Below are 19,586 nucleotides of genomic sequence, written 5' to 3' on the forward strand. Positions count from 1 at the left end.
AACATATGATCTTCCACCGAATAAACCAACTAGCATCAACTACAAGGAGTAATCAACACTACTAGCAACCCACATGTACCAATATGAGGTTTTGGTACAAAGATTGGATACAAGAGATGGACTAGGGTTTGAGATGAGATGATGCTGGTGAAGATGTTGATGGAGATTGACCCCCTCACGATGAGAGGGTCGATGGTGATGACGACGGTGATGATTTCCCCCTCCCGGAGGGATGTTTCCCCGACAGAACAGCTCAGTCGGAGCCCTAGATTGGTTTCGCCAAGGTTCCGCCTCGTGGCGGCGGTGTTTCGTTCCGAAAGCTTGCTTATGATTTTTTCCAAGGTAAAGACTTCATATAGCAGAAGATGGTCACCGGAAGGCTGCCAGGAGGCCCACGAGGCAGGGGGCACGCCCAGGGGGGTAGGGCGCGCCCCCACCCTCGTGGACGGTGGGTGGCCCCCCCTCTGGAACTTCTTCCGCTCAATATTTTTTATTAATTCCAAAAATGACTTTCGTGGAGTTTCAGGACTTTTAGAGTTGTGCAGAATAGGTCTCTAATATTTTCTCCTTTTCCAGCCTAGAATTCCAACTGCCGGCATTCTCCCTCTCCATGTAAACCTTGTAGAATAAGAGAGAATAGGCATAACTATTGTGACATAACGTGTAATAACAGCCCATAATACAATAAATATCGATATAAAAGCATGATGCAAAATGGACGTATCAACCAAACGCACTTGGGCAAGACCACGGGGTTTTCAAAATTAGGGGCAAACCAGTCGAGTGGGACAAAACTAAGGGCACAATATCAGTTATCCCTTTTTAAATACATTTTGCATAGGCCTCGCAAACTCGTCGTCCCTTTCCTTTTCTGTTACACCATTGTACATTAATATCAGGTAAACATAAATTACGCACTAATATTATGTAGGATATAATTGCTTGACTAATGTTTTTAAATACTCACTCCGTTTTTATTTACTCTGCGTAAAGTTTGACTGAGTTTATAGAAAATAATATAAATTTTTATTTAGGGGGGAGTTGGTTTGACTGAAGTCAAATTTCATAAAGTTTGACCAAGTTTATAGAAAATAATATAAATTTTTACCATAACAAAACTATATGATGTGAAAGTACATTCAATAATGAATCTATTCGTATTGATTTGTTATTCTATATGTAACTATTTTTTTCTACAAATTTTGTCAAAGTTTGCAAAGCTTGATTTTGACCAAAGCTAATACGCGGACTAAATAAAAAAACAGAGGGAGTACAGTACAGACATAGACGATCATACATATTTATTTGTTTTGCGAAAATGATCAAGATCTATTATCAAATTTCATCGGAGATACAAAGCATCTCGAACATAATAAAAATTACATTGAGTTTTTAAGACCCCAAACAACCGCCAGAACGAGCCGCCGACGTGCCGCTGTCGCCGCTCACGTATCGAGCCAGTTTGACCTTGTCGATGACAGCCGGGAAGTCTTCGCGCACGTGCCCCTAAAGACCAACGCCCTGGAGCCACAGTCGTCGCTGTCGAACCCTTGCCTAGATATGAAACACCTGACACTAAATCTCGCCACAAGACGAGAAACCATAACCTATAGCCCCAAAGAGATGGCAGGAATCTACGTTGGAGCTTCGTGGATTACGTCCAGATGGACAAACACGAGGAGGATCAAAGCCCGGAAGACAAATGCAAAAAGTAGCACATCCATCCGCCCGAGCACCGCACCTGCGAGGACTAAAAAACCCTAAGTAAACTACTAACCGGAGCAGAGGCATCGGATTTCCCTCCCGCCACCGGCCGCATGCAGAGACGAGGAAAACCACGGGCTCGCCGGCGAAGTTTGGAGGGAAGAGTTTGCCCTAACCGTCTAGGGTTAGGGAAGAAAAATGAGAAGAAGTCTCGGATGCGTCCTTAGACGATCATACATACACACATGTACTTAACTCTATGAATGTACGCACGTATGCAGACCCTACCCTATGAGCACATTCGAGAGACTGAGCCGGCACATCATCTTAGATTGACGAAGTGGCCACGCCTTGAACTCTGATGGACTGAAGATGCCGCTGTCCTCCTAACCAACCAATCACACGTTCTTTTCGTATTACTTGATTAAGTTGACGTTGGTATTAGACATGATATTAATTAGTAGAGGGTGCTAAACATGTTTACTGCTAAACACCTAAGCGGGGTAGACCGTTGGATAGATACGGTTGAACAAGCATGATTAACTGGATCTCCGCAACTCACTCTTTGATATTAGTAAGCATAAATACACAAAGATAGAGATATAGAGGCATAAATATAGTGCAGGCATGATGCGATCCAAAAGCTCTTAGTTAGCCTATGAAAGAGAACTTTAGGGTTATGGATTTGGCCCAAGTCAGGTATCCAAACAGAAAATATGTATGGTTAGGTAGTGATCCAACGGTACGTAAAATGCATCAAATCACGTATATTAAAAGGGAACATGTTAGATAATTGAAACAAGGCAACATTTTGGAAACATGACAAAATAAACAGAGGCGATTGAAAGAATGTTGGATTTAAATCTTGTTCAGTCAATAAAAGAACACATAGCCAAAACATATACTGAACTGTCATCAAATCAGACATCTGATGAACAAGATTCGAATGAGTATGTAAACTTGACGTTATTTCTGTACAGTCATGTCGAGTGAAGAGAGAGAAGGAATTGTTCTTCAGAACGTTCTTCTCGTCACACAAGTCTGTGTGGTCATGACAAACCGGGCACTATAAAAGTACCAACAACGGTTTAATACAAGAAAGTAGTTGAACCTGATTTGGACGAGATTAAAAAAGGATACATGGTGATTTACCTCCACATGAACTGCACTGAGGTCGATTGTTTTTTTATGTGCCTCTTTTTCGCAGGGCAACCTAAACAACCAAAAGTAGACAATGTCCTCCTCGTCCGCCATTGTGACCGTCGACACCCCACAGGCGGCGACAACAATGTCTGGTACGAGTTTGAAGAGAGAAATCTAGAGGATGTGAGTAGAGAGGAGGAAGATGACGGGGAAACAAGAGCGAGAAGGAATATGAGGCGTCTTCGGTCTGCACGCCGAAAATATTAATGTTAGCTAAGTTGGCGGCACAACTTGTTCGCTGTGCGCAGTGATAAATAATTAGGAAACCAGGCAGCAGAGGCAACACAAGTTCCAACGACAAAACTGAATAAGCAGACTAAGTTTCGTGACAAAACGGGTCCGTTTCATAGATTGTAACTTGGTAGAATGACAAAAACACATGTTAAAACTGAAAATGAAATGAAAGCATAAAAACGCATTGCACTTCCGAAGAACGAAATACAAATATTATTTGGTACGGCTAAATTCATAAGGAAAACGTTGAAGTATTTTAAGAAATGAATATTGATAGTAAAAGGATGCATGAATACTCTCAGGGGTAGGACACGACAAAATCTAGAAGGATGCATATTTGAGGGAAGAGAAAAACTAGAAGGATGCATGGATACTCTCAGGGGTAGGACATGACAAAACTTGGAAGGATGCATATTTGAAGGATCCGAGCCATTTATTCTCCTCAGGATAAGAGGGATCGCTCGCTCGCATTTTCTTAGTGAACCTATCTATTTTGTGGATTGTACTGATTTTGGGTCCTCTTTTCTTTCCTTTTTTCTTTTTCTTTCGATTTTCTTCATTTCTTCAATTTGTTTTTTGTTTTTTTGCCTTTCTATACTTTTTCATTGGTTTTTCGTTTCTTCTCTCGATTTTCATTGGTTTTTTCTTTCTTTTTCTCTATAATTTATTTTCGGTTTCTTTGTTTCTTTTTTTGCTATCATTTATTTTCTTCGTTATCTTCTACTTTTATTTCTTGTTTTGAGTTCCTATATTTTTCCTTGCGCCTTTCTTAGTTTTCATTGTTTCATCATTTTTGGATGGTTTTCTTCCTTTTTTTGGATTTATTTGTTTTTTGGTAAGTAGGAATAATTTTTTCAATAAGTAGGATTAGATGTTTCAGTAAGTAGGAATAATTTTTTCAATAAATAGGATTAGATTTTTCAGTAAGTAGGAATATGTTTTTCTTTTTTGGATTTATTTGTTTTTTTTATGATCATCGAAACTGGGTCAAATAAAGCAGGAATAGGTTTTTTTTTGAAAAATATTGAAAAAATATAAGTAGAATTATATTCAAAATAAAAGAAAGGGGCTTTTCATAAGAAAACGTGGATGAATACTTGCTGTTTTCTAGATTTTCGATCAAATTTTTTGGCGGCACAGTAAGGTAGGGGACTGCAAATCCTTTATCCCCAGTTCAACCTGATCAATAAAATACTTGGGTTTTATATAGTACTGATCGAATTCAAGAACGAAACTAGAAATGCGAAAAGAAAACCAGTGAAAAAAACGAGCGCTTTGAGGCCTGTGGCACCGGGCCGGCCCAGTCTGGCGCTGGCTTCAAGGCGGCGCAGCCATGTCTATTATAACGGGCCAAGGCTCGTGTCAGCCCGGCCCGGTTGCTCCCGCACCCCGACGCGCACCGCCTCCGCACCGCAGCCCTCACTTGTCCCCATCCCCCTTCCCTCTCTCCGCGCCGCCGCTCCCCGCCTCCCCTCCTCGCCGCCGCGCCCCTCCCCGGATCCCGGCCGCCTCCGCGGACGGCGCATCCGAGGCGGAAGCCATGAGCGACGGCGAGCGCGACGAAGACGACGTTGCGACCACAAGCGCCGCAGGTGAGCCCGCCGCCCTCCCGCCCTCTAGGGCTGACCGATCGATCGGTCATCGAGCCGGTTTTTATTTGCCCCATCTCGCTTACCTCTGGCGTCCTCCCAGATGACGACGACGACGACGATTACGAGGAGCCTGGCGGAGGGAATCGCCTCCTGGGGTTTATGTTCGGCAACGTCGACGATGCTGGTGACCTGGACGCTGACTACCTCGACGAGGTGAATACCGTGTTAGCGCCAATCTATGTTCTCCTGTGGAATCTCATGCTTTTGTGCTTGTACGGTTTCAACTGGCTGCCTCTCTCAGATGATACAAATGCAGACATTTTTTTCCCACTTGTGCAATACTGTCATATGTCTCCAATGATGCGAATAGACTGATGGGGAAGCTTTACCCAGTGTGATATGGTTGTCGCGAGTGCACAAGTTGCATCTCGTCACCAGCATATGAGTTATTATTTCAACACCCTGGTTCCGTGGATCGTTGGAGAGGTTTCATACCCGATAATTCAGTACAGCTTAACTTTATTTGACAGAAGTGCTTATTATCATTTTGCCTGCTACCTGTATGGTTTTGCAGTTTAGAGTGATCTGTAATCTGATAGCAGCTAACATTAGCAGTTTAGAAAGATTAACGGTACAACATCCAAGAAACTTATTTTATTTGGCGATAGGAAATACAGTATCTATTATTGGTAATGCGAAATACAAGTAGGAATAGTATTTCTGTCTTTTTTGGAGGCAGCCACTACATAACTGGGTACACTTTCGATATTGAGTCAAGTTCAGAAAATTTCAAAAATGACACGAGTGGCTTGGACCTGGATAGGAGGATTGCCATTAAAATGACAGTTAAAGTTCAAAGAATCCGCTGATGATTCCTCTGTCCATATTACTGTTTTCTTGTAACTGGAAAACCATCCAAGCATTTTTGGCTTTTCCTCAGTAGGTCTTCTTTAACCCAAAGCAGTCAGTTCTGCAGCATAGACTTACCTCCATTGTTTGATTTTTTGCTTGAACTTTTGACAACAAGAGTTTATTTAGTTGTCTTTGTAATGTAATGATGCTTGTGCTTCATTTCTTATGACTTACTTTTTCTTGAATTATCAGGATGCGAAGGACCATCTTTTTGCGCTGGCAGACAAGCTTGGTCCATCACTGAAAGACATTGATGTATGTTATCCAATGATAATCACAATGTTAATGGGATTAATCTTTTCTTTTCAAAATGCATTAATACTATCTTGTTTGCTTATAGCTAACTAAGTCTTCCTCAGTTCCAGATGATCCTTATGAGCAAGGTAAGTGGTACATCTCTGTAATTCTGTATAAGCATGAGCAAGTTTTAATGGGTCTTTGTCGAGTCTAATTTGTGAACTATTCATTATTCTGTTGTTTCTGACAGCTTTGATATTCGATGTTTCCCATTTGTATTATATATTTGTACGAAATAGTTGATGCCTCATCTTTTTTCTGTACTGTAGACTATGATGAGAAAGCGGAAGATGCTATTGACTATGAAGATATTGATGAACAATATGATGGACCTGAAGTTGAAGCAGCTACGGAGGAAGATCATTTGCTATCGAAGAAAGATTACTTATCCTCAAACACAATGTTTGCTTCGGTCTGCAGTGAAGTTTCAGTGTTTGATGAGGAGAACTATGATGAGGATGAAGAACCACCCAATGATATGGAGTTACCTGGTGATTATTTTATACAAGGTTTGGCAATATCTGTACTTATGAATGTGCTTGTGCTTATTATTAATTTATTACTATTTTTGTTTGGCCTGTGTGAGTGCTGTTCATAGTGGCAACGTCCATTGTTTTCACGAACTGTGTCCATTTTGAACATCTGAAAACATCATGCAACTTCTATTTATGCATTTCGCTCTCCATGATTATTTTGCGAAGAATAGGTTTGCAAGCAAAACAGTACAATCTCATTTGTTGAAGTCAACACCTTATATAGTTTACCAATCTCACCTGTTGAAGTCAACACCTTATATAGTACTCCCTCCGGTCCTTTTGACTCTGCATATTAGCTTTGACTGAAGTCAAACTTTGTAAAGTTTGTACAGAAAAATATCAACATTTTTAATACCAAGTCAATATCATTACATGCATTGTAGAATATTATTTTCATATTATATTTATTTGGTATTGTAGATGTACATTTTTTAATATAAAGCTGGTCAAAGTTTACGAAGTTTGACTTGAGACAATTCTAAAACGCAGACTAAAACGGAACAGGGGGAGTATGTTTGAATATTATTTATATGTATCTATATAGTTTATATTCGAATTTTATTTATATGGATTTCATCTTGCTTAGTTGACGTAAGTCTCCTTTCCCTTTATCTATTTGGATGTCATTTCAGCTGAGCAGCTGGGTATATCACCCTCTAACGACAATCCTGCCATCGAAATGGTATCTAGCTCGTTACCACAACTAGAGGAAAGTATGGATGTTGAATATGAAGTTTGTCAGGTACACAGTATTTAAATTGAACTGTTTCCCCCATGAATTCTGAATTACTTGGCATATTCAGTTACACTTGTTGTTCATTCAGAATTTGGTACATTTTTAATTAAGTATTTCTGCTCGTCACACAATAACATGTTTGGGTTAGGATTGAATATTTTTGGATGAAAGCCAAATTTACTTTATAGGTTGGATTATGCTTATTTTGGGGAAACTGGCTAGGGGACACTGCTTGTGAGAGTTTCACTCCATTCATCCACAAATGAATCTGGTGAAGCTGTCCCAAACACCTAAACTCCTAGCTCATTTTAGTGGAGTTCGAAAAAGGCTGCTCCACCAGCTTCACCTCAGACCCATGCCCACCTAATGTCCAAATGCCCCTAGAGTTGGGTTGTTACTACCTGCAAATGCCGCTGGTATACCCCAACCTGAACAGCCAGCCCCTTCCTCTCCCCCGTGGGCAACTCGTTTCCTTCTCTCGCCCATGACTGTCTCTGCCCTAGATTTTCGCCACCTCCTCCAAATGCACCCTCGTCCTCCGGTGACCTCCTTTACAGATCCAGCGCAGCGAGCTCCTTCCCAGATCCACCACCCGTGACCTCTTCTCCCAGTCATCACCTTTACGGACTCCAGTAGAAAAGTATGTCTACCTGTCTTACTGGACTGCTCATGCTGTAGACACTTATTCCAGTAGAGCCTGTAAGACACTTTCTCATGCTGTATGCCTCAACATATTTCTACTCACAAATCTGCAGTTGCTTTGTAATGATATATCTACCTGTCTTACTGTACTGCTTGTCTCTAATAAAGCAGGAAGAAATTGACATTGAAGAAGATCAACTGGAGTCTAAATCTGCGACTTCCCTCCCTGTTTTATGCATAGAGCATGGGAGTGCGATCTTGAAGTTCTCTGAAGTTTTTGGCGTACAGGAGCCTGTAAGAAAAGCCAAGACAGATCACCATAAGCGGCCAGTGAGTAAAGGTATTCAACAGGCTCACTATAAGAAACTAATCTATGAAGATCGTCATGACCCCTTGACAGTATTGTATACATAGCTGGTGTGTGATTGGTGGCACATTAATCTGAAAGTAATGATTACATAGAATTACTTACTGTTTCTGCTTAGGTTGTTAAATCTGAATATAAATAAATTTAATTAGCACAAACCATGCTGAGAGTTTATGCTTATTACTGCTTGTTTGATTTCCGATCTTAGATCATTTTACCTGAGGCCCAGCCCTAACTTAATAGGGAGAATATATGTGGTTGTATGGGTCGGTGCATGTGATTTTGGAAAGTCACATTTGTGCATTTAAAAAGTCCCCCAAAAGTCATATATGTGCGACCAATTTAATAGAAGACTAGTTTAATTTTTTTTATCACTTCTGACTGGCCATAGACCTCTCTCTGGTATTAATTGTTTCCAGATGTCCGGATCACAAACATCTCTGACATTGTTGAAGATGACGAGGAAGTATTTCTAAGGTGTGCTATTCAAGATGTCTCATCTTTGAAGCATATCAAGATGAATGAAGATTTGGTTGAGAGTGACAGTGATGAGTTAATTTCTAGTGATACTTTTGGGTTTAAAGATTCGTGCCTTTCTGAACAACCAATGAAGGAAGCACACAAAGATTTCCCTACTGCTCAACAAGCTCCAGTTTGTCCTGATGTTTATCCACTTGAGCACGAAGACTGGGAAAATGGTATCATTTGGGGCAATTCACCAGCAAGTGAAAGTCGGCCTTGTTTAAAAAGCTGTGTAATATCTGAAGAGAGCTCTGATACTCACAGCGAAGACGAGGCTAAGGATTATGGTTATGTGTCCAGGTATTGTGATGTACAGAGTAGAAATAATGGCTCTCCAGAGCCTTTTGGATTTACAGAAATGCCTGCTTCAGCTAGTTGTCATTCCCCTGAGAATAGTTACCCTCCATTGACAAAGGAGACTCGTCTGGAGAAGAATGACCTAGACCATGCAGAACCAAATAACATAAATGGAGCAGTTAAAATCGCTACAATGAAGTGTTTAAGCAACCTCTCTCTACTGAACAAGGAACTGTTGGAAGGATCTTGGTTGGACAACATAATTTGGGATCACAGTGAGGATGCTCCTAAGCCTAAGCTAATCATGGACCTGAAAGATGACCAGATGCTTTTTGAGATTTTAGATGAAGAGAATGGGAATCACCTCCGCTCTCATGCTTTTGCAATGATTGTTAGTCGGTCAGTGAGGACTTCAACAGTGGAAAATTTTGGCCATAAGAACCAAATAATTACATTCGATGGCCAATTCAACATCTCCAATGACAAATTTTATTCCAACAAGGAGATTTCACAGCAAGCTAAATCTCATACTAAAAAGCGTTCTTCAATGGGCGTAAAGGTGGTACACTCTGTTCCTGCTCTGAAGCTGCAGACCATGAAGCTAAACCTGAGCATGTATGAGTCTCTCCCCCCTTTCCATATAATTCCACATCTATGATTCTCGTCTCATTTTGGATTGACAAACTTGTATTTGATAAATCTTGCAATATTTGTACACTTATTTCATTACGGGGATAATTATTGGTCATGGGGTGGCATGATTATTTTTTTAAATAGGGTGACAGATCATTTTAAAACAGTTCAACAGAAATAGTGTGACATATCAGTTGTTCATCAATAATGTATGGTCAAGTGAACGACCGGCTGCTCTGTTATCTTGGGGAAATATTTCTGTAACAATAGATTTGGGTACCTTTTGCATGTGTATATGCGTATATATTTTACCACCGCCTCGCTGGTCTTCTGGTTTCTGCGACTGGGCTTCTTATTCTACTGTTTTCCATGACAATTTTTATATAATATAATATGAACTTCCTGCTTATTTTGGAGATCCGTAGTTGGATATAGTTTGAACTTGTGACAGCTGCTCGTATACTATAAAGACAGCACTATTTGGAAGTCGAAATTATCAGATTATAATTCTTGTAGAATGCCTTTCCACTGAGTTTTTCCAGTGAAAAACATCAGATCTATTTGTGAGGCTTGGCTCCGTACACTCTTGTTCTTAGCTATATTTAGCAAGTACACTTCTCGGGGTTTAGTTATCATGCGTAGCTAACCTACTGACTAAGATTTTTCATCGGAAAGAGGTCTATGAAGACTTTTGGGAAAACGTCGACGTTTGCTGGCTTATTTGGCAAAGAGAAATAGAGTACTTTATAAGAAATTAATCGGTCAGTTGAATATTCGGGAGCAGTAATTTAATCGTTCAAATTTTTTTCTTGTTTTATTATTTTTTTAGTAGTCTTATAGTAGTCTTAGATTTTTTGATTTTGATGAGCCTCGCTTTGAGGAATTCATGGAATAATCCATTTTCATGGAATAATGAATTAAGGAAGAAAGGATATGAGTCTACCGCTTATTCTTGTCTGTTTTTTGCTGACTTCATTCCTAATAAGTTTTTTTCTAAACTTCCATGCAGTAATGAAATTGCAAATTTCCATAGACCAAAAGCTAAGTGGTACCCCCATGAAAATAAACTTGCTGTTGAGTTGCAAGGAGTTGCTTGTAGTCATGGGTCAATGACTGTTATAGTACTGACTTTGGGAGGAAAAGGAGTGAAACTTCTCGTCAATGCAGAGGAAACTCCACTATCAGTAAAATCAAAAGCTTCCAAGAAATTAGGCCAGTACTTATTCATTATCCTGTTCTGTTCTGTTTATTTGCTTTTGTTTAGAAGGGCATCAATGGTTACTTTATGGTGCCTTAATTTTACTACATGCAGAATTCCGACCATCTGAAAAGATCAAATTGTTTGGTTCTGGAAAAGAACTTGAGGATGACATTTCCTTGGCCATGCAAAACGTGCGGCCAAACTCTATTCTGCATGTTGTTCGCACTGAAGTACATCTATGGCCGAAAGCACAGAGGTTACCTGGCAAGGACAAGGCTCTACGTCCTCCAGGGGCATTCAGGAAAAGATCTGACTTGTCCGTTAAGGATGGACATGTATTTTTGATGGAGTAAGTCCAATCTTAATATTTCCTTTCATACACACATATAGTAATTTTCATAAACGTGTACATATGCAAATTATTGGTACTCCTATGTGAAATTCACATTGGTACTTTTACTACTACTTTGGCCAAGTGGTGAACATTACTTTACTGCACGCAGAATCTGCTATTGATCATTTAAATGGCCATATACTGTACTTGTTGTTTTGATCGTGTATGTTGTTTATTAATGTGCCATGTGTTATCTTTCGCTTTCAATGCAGATACTGCGAGGAGAGACCTTTACTACTCGCAAATGCAGGAATGGGTGCTCGACTCTGTACGTACTACCAGAAAACTTCACCTGATGATCAGACAGCTACATCCCTGCGAAGCAACAATCATGGACTGGGCACAGTGCTTGCTATTGAGCCTGCTGGTAAATCTCCTTTTCTGGGAGATGTACGCTCTGGGTCCCATCAATCATGTCTTGAGACAAACATGTACAGAGCACCTGCATTTCCTCATAAGGTGGCATCGACTGATTATCTTTTAGTTCGTTCGCCAAAAGGGATGCTTTCTCTTCGCCGCATTGACAAGCTATATGCTGTTGGCCAACAAGTAAACTCTTGTGCTGAAATACTCTATTCTATATCTCTAGGATGTTCATTTTTGTCGCTCTTTTTCTTTTGACTTTTGGAGTTTTTACTTGAAGGCAACTAATTTTGGATTGGTTGCTTTAGTTATTTTGTTTATTTATTGTGCTGCAAGTTTGTAATGCTGGAAAATCTTCAACTAAACGTTGCTACAATATCCATAAATAAGCATTTTTTGCTATTTCTTGCATTTCATCATTCCTGGATAGGATATACTTGCGATAAATCTCAAACAGTTTCATCCGTCAAATGATAGATTTGTTCTCTCCTGGCAGGAACCACATATGGAAGTATTTTCACCACGACCGAAAAATCTGCAGAATTATCTTTTGAATCGGATACTCGTATATGTATATCGTGAATTCCGTGTGAGGGAGAGGCCTGGTGTTCTTTCTCAGATTCGAGCTGATGAAATACCTATTGAGCATCCTCTGACAGATGTTATTATGAGAAAAGGATTGAAGCATTGTGCAGACCTGGAGGTAGATCTATCACCCATGTTTATTACTTCAGCAGTTATATCTGTAATATCCTTTTGTTTTCCAGCTATGGACTTTTGTTTTAGTTAATGCTCACCTGCATTCATTTTAACAGAAAAGACCCAATGGACATCTTTTCTGGACACAGAGAGCTGACTTTCGAATTCCGTCAGAGGATGAACTTAGAAGAATGTTGTCACCAGAAAGTGTGAGTTTCTCAAATTTTCCTTTTGTCATTTGTGACAAACAACTACTTGTCTCTTGATGACAATTGACAGTCTCACCTCGAAATGTTTGTGCTGGTCAGTCATAACGCGTGCTATACAAGGATCACCAGCTTGATCAGCTACTCAGTTCCACCATTCCAAAGCCCCATTCCCTCGTGCATGAATTGCAAAATCAAGGACATAGAAAACTTGTACTAAGTATTCGTTGTTATAGGAATGATCAATTGCTTAAACCTCCCCCTCTTGACACAATACAGGGGTTTGAAGTGAACTCTTTATTTTCAAAGAAGACAAAATGAAAATTAGACCTTATATTTAATTCTAATATAAGAGATGACTGTCAGTTTCAGCACTCTTATTAACTTCAGAGTAATATTAATAAGTGGTGTTAAGTGAATTGCATTTTTGAGAAAATTAGTAAGCTGAGGTTATGTGCTTTGGAGATTCCAGGCACTTGTATAGAGACTGTTAGATAAAGCGGAAGACATCTTTCTAGGAAGTGCTTCAGATGGAATTGATGGCCATGACTTGCTCAAGATTAGCGGCTAGGTCGACAACCATTTGTTCGTACTTCTCTTAAGTAAATAAAGATACTCACGAGCTGTTTCATCATATCCATGGGCTGAATATATATATATATATATATATATATATATGTGTGTGTGTGTGTGTGTGTGTGTGTGTGTGTGTGTGTGTGTGTGTGTGTGTGTAGTGGTGTGATTGACAAGGTCATGCATTTCACTCTTAGAGCATCTCTGCATTGGTTAGTGCTTACAAAGGTGTTTAGAAGTATATCACTGAACATCCATTTAAATATTTAAGCGTCCAGCATTCCAATACAAACTGATAACCCATGGAAAAATCAGCGATTAACCGAGCGTCTGCGGTAAAAGCTTGGAAGTATTATCTCTCTAATGTGTAACGTGAGAAGAGCTTTGAAGTAGTGTATGCAACCTTGTTCTTCTACAGTTTAATTTTGCTTTGTAAGTAGTGTCTTATCTTGCTATTGAGTATATGGTAATTGAAAGTCTAAAACTTCCACTTCTTCAGGTCTGCTGTCATGAGAGTATGCAAGCTGCTCAGCATCGTCTCAAGCATTTAGGAATCCACAAGCTTACCCAGCCTGTGGGACTGGCTTCCGCAATGGATCAGCTTCCCGATAAGGCAATTGAGCTTGCTGCTGCAGCACATATTGAGAGGGAATTGCAAATCACTAGCTGGAGCCTTACCAGTAATTTTGTTGCTTGTATGAACCAGGTACCTATTTGCCCATTTAATGATGGTTTGTGGAACTAAAACCAGTAAACCACTTTTGGCGCAAAGAATATCTTTGATGTGTTCTAGAGATACCATGGATAACCTTCATCTGCTATGGTTTGCTGAATATATATTGAGAGAGTATGAACAAGTCTACCATGCAGCTACAGGAAAAATACTCAGTTTAAGATGGAAATGAGACGCGAGTAAGTGACTAGTTACATGAGAGTGTATCCAGTACACCCGCAGTTGTGGTGCACCCGGCCTCGGTTGCCCTATCTGAAAGTGTTAAAATTTTCTGGAAAAAAGGGGTCACAGATACAAAAATGACAAATCCAGTGCTTACAGTGAAAGTGGGCTGGGCGCAGCCCAGTTTTTGTTTCTTCATTGGATTTGAAATCTTGTAACATGGTAGATATGTGATCTGTCTAGATCCATGATTTTGTTTTTTCAGTTTTTTCTAAAACTTCTGCATAGGGTTACTGAGAATGGGTTCATCAGGTGCACCACAAGCCTCGGTGCACCATATGTTCTCCTAATTTCACAATGTTACATTGGGATACTCCACTCCTGTATGCAGTAGTGATTTTTTTTATTTTGATGATGGGGACTTTCGTGGGTTTACGCCAGCCTGAACCACTTCATAAAACTGAAAACTATACAAAGTCCATTTAATACAGTGGGATTAAGAGAAAAGAAAAAGAAGGAACAAAATTACAATCTTGCAGATAGGTGAAACAACGTAGTGTAGTACTGATGATCATTGAATCATTGATCAAAGCCAAACACCGTGCAATGTATTTGGTGTGTGTATATATGTACTAAATTTGTGTATGTGCTGAGCCAGCCCTTTCACATTGCTTGATTTTGATTCTACCAGTCTAAGTTCTTTTGGGCGCAAGGGTGTAGTCTGCCACTGAAGCGGTTATGCTGAGCGGGCACGGTCATACCTAGTGGGTACGGGGTAGAGGGGAAGAGATGGAGAGGGAATGAGAGGACAGAGATTAGTGGAGGGGGCACATGGAGGGATCAGCCTTCTCCCCTGTGAGCTCGAGCGGTATTCACTACAACAACACCATGACAAACTATATCCTGGCAGAATGGGGTGTTCAGAGAGATAATTTTTTGTATGATCTGTGCGATACTGACCAGTATTATATTTCTTGCCCATATCAGTGGCAGATCTTGCTGGATGGTGCATGTATATATGTCTTAAATCCACGTTTGTATGTGCCTTCTTTAAAATAAATAAAAATGTAGTACATTATTAGTGTTCCTTGTCTATCGGTGTGTGATTCGGCTCAACTGTTCTAATATAGTTTTTTTGCGTGTATGCAGGACAGAGAAAATATAGAAAGGCTAGAAATCTCTGGTATTGGTGATCCATCTGGCCGTGGGCTAGGATTTAGCTATGTGAGAGTAAATCCTGTCTCCAATTTACCTCATAAGAAAAAGCCGGCTGCAGCCAAAGGCACCACTGTTACTGGGACGGATGCTGATCTTCGCAGGTTGAGCATGGATGCCGCCCGAGAGGTACCATCTATCAGCACTATACACATTGACATTGCCAGGGGGTTCCAGGCGTTGGCATGACTTAAGATCATGGAACATGAATCAGTAAAAACATAGATGTCTATTGGTAGTCTTTCACATGATTATTTTATTGACTGGTTTGTGAGGAAAGTTATATGTCGATCCCTGCAAAAAACGGAATAATTACCTCCATACAGTAAAAGAAGATGTATAGTGGCCAAAATGCCATTGGCTATGACAACGAGAAGTGGGATCCACTCCCACATGTGATTGACCATGGTAGACAATCTGACGTATTTACATTTATGGCACACCTTATTTTTCTGTCTTTTTACAGTTTGTTCACTAATGCTTTCCATTGATAACATTGCAATAGTTGCTTCTCAAATTCGGCGTTCCAGACGAACAAATTGATAAATTAACAAGGTGGCATCGAATTGCTATGGTGAGGAAGCTTTCAAGTGAGCAAGCAGCGTCAGGAATTATGATTGATGAAATTCCAGTTAGCAAGTTTGCACGTGAACAAAGGATGTCTTTTCTGCAGCTTCATCACCAAGCTAAAGAGAAATGTCAGGAAGTTTGGGACAGACAATTTCAGTCACTTTCTGCCATAGACGATGATGACAATGGCAGTGATACAGAAGCCAACAGCGATTTCGACTCGTTTGCTGGGGATCTTGAAAACTTACTGGATGCTGAAGAATTTGACAATGAAGATGTTGGTAATGCAGATCTGAGAAGTGATAAAGGAAACGATATGGAAGGGCTTAAAATGAGAAAATTCTCTACTCGAGTCCAATTTAACGAGGAAGATGATCAGGCAGAAGCTGCTCTAGTAAAAAAATTGCTCGAAGGTCGTTGATTGCTACTTTCATAGTTTTGCTTTCCAAATACCAAGTTTAGTAATTGTTATTGATGGACTATCATGTTGCAGAGAGTGGTAATGACATAAAGGGGAAGAAACAACCTGTGGAAATGACAAATTATGGCACCTCTATGTATAACCAGGGTGCCAATAAAACGAAGCCCAGGCAAAGTGCATTGACCCTAGAGGAGAGCACGCCAAGAGTTGTGAAAGAGGTATCAGAAGTTCATCTGAAGTTTTAAACCTAGTCTTGGTTGTTTCCGATTCATTTTTGTCGCCATACTGAATTTGTATCAAGAATCTATGGTTCATGTTTTGAACTTCTAGACTTGTTTTAATAGCAGTATCATTTAATATAGCGGTGATCATATCTTCCTTTCTTTATTCTTATGTGGCTTGCCTTTCTTTATAGGAAAAGAGGCAGGGAGCAAAGGGGGACCAACAAACTTTGTGTCTTGTCTGTGGAGCTTGTGGAAAGGTAAGGCATGGTACATTGAATTACTCGCATGTTCTGAATTTCCCCCCTGACTTTGTGTCACGTTGTTATTGCATAGCTTGGGCACATGCGGACCAACAAACTTTGCCCCAAGTATGGGCAGGATCCAGAAACCTCAGGATTGGATGTGATTTCCTACAGATCTAATCCTCTTGATGAAGCAAGTCATGTTCAAACAACGAAGCCACCGGGCAGGAGGTTGGTAGCCAAGGTTTCTTCTGAAGTTCCTGAAACTGAAGGGCCCGATTGCATCGAAAAGATCAAACCAGTAAGATTCAGATGTGGCGCACCTGAGAAGTCCTTGGAGAGGAATATGTCAGTGGCAGGTTCTTTGGTTTCTGATAAACTCACAATGGATGCTAATGATTTGAGATCTACTGGAAATGTGAGCAAAATTAAAATATGCAGTAAGACCAAGTCTGAAGACTATCCTCCTGACACTCCTAAGCCATCTATCGTGATACGGCTTTGTGCTAAGGCAGAAAAGGATGTACCTCGTAAGAAGGTCATTTTCAAGCAGCCTGAAGGGCATGTAGGCCAGCTAACAGCTATCGAAAATAGGAGTGGTCAGGAACCCAGAAAGCTAAGGAAAATTTCTGAATTGCCAAGTTTTAAAGAGAACATCAGAGAGAATGATGGTTGGTATGCTGGAGAGCCCTGCCAAATGAATTCTTCGCAGGATAGGTTGGGTCTGGATGGTAACAGGAAAAGCAAAGTAGTAGGAAGTGATGAATCCTGGAGTGCTTTTAAAGAGCAGCGAGTGATGCAGGAACAGAGGCTAATTCAAGCTAGGATGCAAGAAGTAAGCAGGGAGGAAGAGCTCCAGAAGTCAAAGAGGAAAAACAAGAAAAAGAAAAGACACGAATTTCGAGATGACGACGTTCTTGATCACAGGCCGTACAGAAATGACAGAAGGGTACCTGAAAGAGATCGAGCAACAAAGAGACGTACCCCAGCTGATATGGCAGAAAATGCTCCATCGGCCAAGCGGCGCAGAGGAGGAGAGGTACTTGTTCCGATGTTTTCACTCATGTTTGGTGGAATTGTACATTGTTTAATAATGTTTGCCTACAACCGTTTTTGCTGATTCCGTCTTCACAAGGAGTTACATGATGCATCCTGATGCAGGAATTAATAATGTTTGTCTACAACCATGTTCGAACTGAACTTCTTCTTTTACATCTGATGCAGGTTGAGCTCTCCAACATACTGGATAAGATAGTTGACCACTTGCGGAACCAAACTTCCATATCGTTGCTGTTTCTTAAACCAGTGACGAAGAAAGTCGCTCCCGATTACTATGACGTAATCCAGCGCCCAATGGATCTGGGCACCATCAGGGACAAGGCGAGGAAGATGGAGTACAGAAACAGGGAGGAATTCAGGCATGACGTTGCACAGATAGCAACGAACGCGCACATTTACAATGACACGCGGCATCCTCACATCCCTCCGCTGGCCGACCAGCTCCTGAAGATCTGCAATCGCCTTCTCGAGGAAAGCGCGGATGCGCTCAACGACGCCGAAAGTGCGATCGAGGGGCTAGCGCAGTAACAAGATACTACCTAACGTAGGCTGCTGATCCGTAGCGAGGGGAGGGATGGCGCACTTGTACATTCCTTTTAGCTTCATCCCAGTTATTTTTGCCCGTTTCTTCCTATTAGGCGCTGGGAGTCAGAAAAATACATACGAGGTAAAAAAAATTTGGGGAGTGTAGACAAGCTCTAGGTTAGCCGCAGAGGCTCCGCTGTAACTATTTGGCCTCTTGCTGTAAAAATGTAGCGGTATAACTTTTGTGAATATTCAGATGGTGTAGTTGTACGTCCTGGATATATAGATGTAGAAATGGTAAGCAAAGCACGTGCCTGGGGTTGCACCTGGTCTGGTCTAATCACTGATGTTTGAATCGGCAATGGTATGGTGGGTGAAGGTTATTGCGTGATGACAGGTTATATATACTGTGCAGAATGTCCAAAGTCAAAGCGTGTGGATTGGGGTTATATATAATGTACAGGTTGCTTACCTGCCTCTCTATACTTTTAACATTGCTTGAGCTGCTGAATGAGATGTGCATGCTTTGAATGGAGACTTGTGACCAGGCCTGATGATGTAACGGAGAAGTAACCATCTTTTTAACAATGTTCTACTAACTGAGACCTTTTCTCTTATTACTTGATGTGATGGCATAAAATGTGATTATGCCGGGGATGTTGGCCTACTCCCTCCTTGAAAAAAAAGTTTACTCTGCATATTAACTTTGTCTGAAGTCAAACTTTGTTAAATTTGTAGAAAAAATGACCTGTACAATACCGAATCAATACCAGTACATGTACCATTGAATATATTTCCACATCATATATATTTGTTATTATAAATGTTACATGTTGTTTTCTATATATTTGGTCAAACAGTATAAAATTTGATTTGGAACAAAGGTAATATGAGGAGTACATAAAAACTGAGGGAGTACCACGTAAGCAAACCTCAAAACAAAGGCAGCCTTGAAACAAGCGAAGGGTGTTTGGATCGTGGCATGAGGACATGGAATGGCTGAGACATGTACTGGAACTCTTTCACACCTGGTGATTTCTTGTCGCCAATTGTACTTGGTCTTGCATGTGTGTCATCGCTAGATGCCGCCAAACTTTCATCATGTAACTTTTGTATGACCAAAAGCTTACGTATCTTACTATGATGTACTACTAGATACCGGGAGATATTACCTAGTAGTTACATATAGAAATTAAGCGGATTTTTTTTTGAGAGAGAGAACGTAGGGGATTTCTTTTAGTAGTACCTCCGTTCGTAAGGGCATGTACAATGGTTCTATCTTAGGACTGTCACGTAGGATAATTGATGAGGTGAAAGAGAGAGA

At 40.5% G+C, this 19,586-nt stretch overlaps 1 protein-coding gene across 2 annotated transcripts; it reads left to right on the plus strand.

The window, feature by feature from the left end:
• The first annotated feature begins 4,528 nt into the window (after positions 1 to 4,528).
• On the plus strand, positions 4,529 to 18,718 carry LOC123160311 (transcription initiation factor TFIID subunit 1). 2 transcript variants are annotated; one of them, XM_044578115.1, is made up of 20 exons: positions 4,529 to 4,733; positions 4,834 to 4,946; positions 5,838 to 5,900; positions 5,986 to 6,028; positions 6,212 to 6,451; positions 7,111 to 7,220; positions 8,025 to 8,196; positions 8,643 to 9,657; positions 10,685 to 10,887; positions 10,988 to 11,225; positions 11,483 to 11,819; positions 12,130 to 12,336; positions 12,449 to 12,541; positions 13,611 to 13,817; positions 15,156 to 15,350; positions 15,727 to 16,204; positions 16,285 to 16,430; positions 16,628 to 16,693; positions 16,770 to 17,717; positions 17,903 to 18,718. In XM_044578115.1, the coding sequence occupies exons 1-20, from the start codon at positions 4,682 to 4,684 to the stop codon at positions 18,263 to 18,265; spliced, it is 5,289 nt and encodes a 1,762-aa protein (XP_044434050.1). In that variant the 5' UTR covers positions 4,529 to 4,681; the 3' UTR covers positions 18,266 to 18,718. The 2 variants fall into 2 exon arrangements, with proteins under 2 accessions (XP_044434050.1, XP_044434051.1); XM_044578116.1 differs by having other exon boundaries at positions 8,028 to 8,196.
• The last annotated feature ends 868 nt before the right edge of the window (positions 18,719 to 19,586 follow it).

Source organism: Triticum aestivum, chromosome 7B (assembly GCF_018294505.1).
Source record: "Triticum aestivum cultivar Chinese Spring chromosome 7B, IWGSC CS RefSeq v2.1, whole genome shotgun sequence".
Classification (NCBI taxonomy): domain Eukaryota; kingdom Viridiplantae; phylum Streptophyta; class Magnoliopsida; order Poales; family Poaceae; genus Triticum; species Triticum aestivum.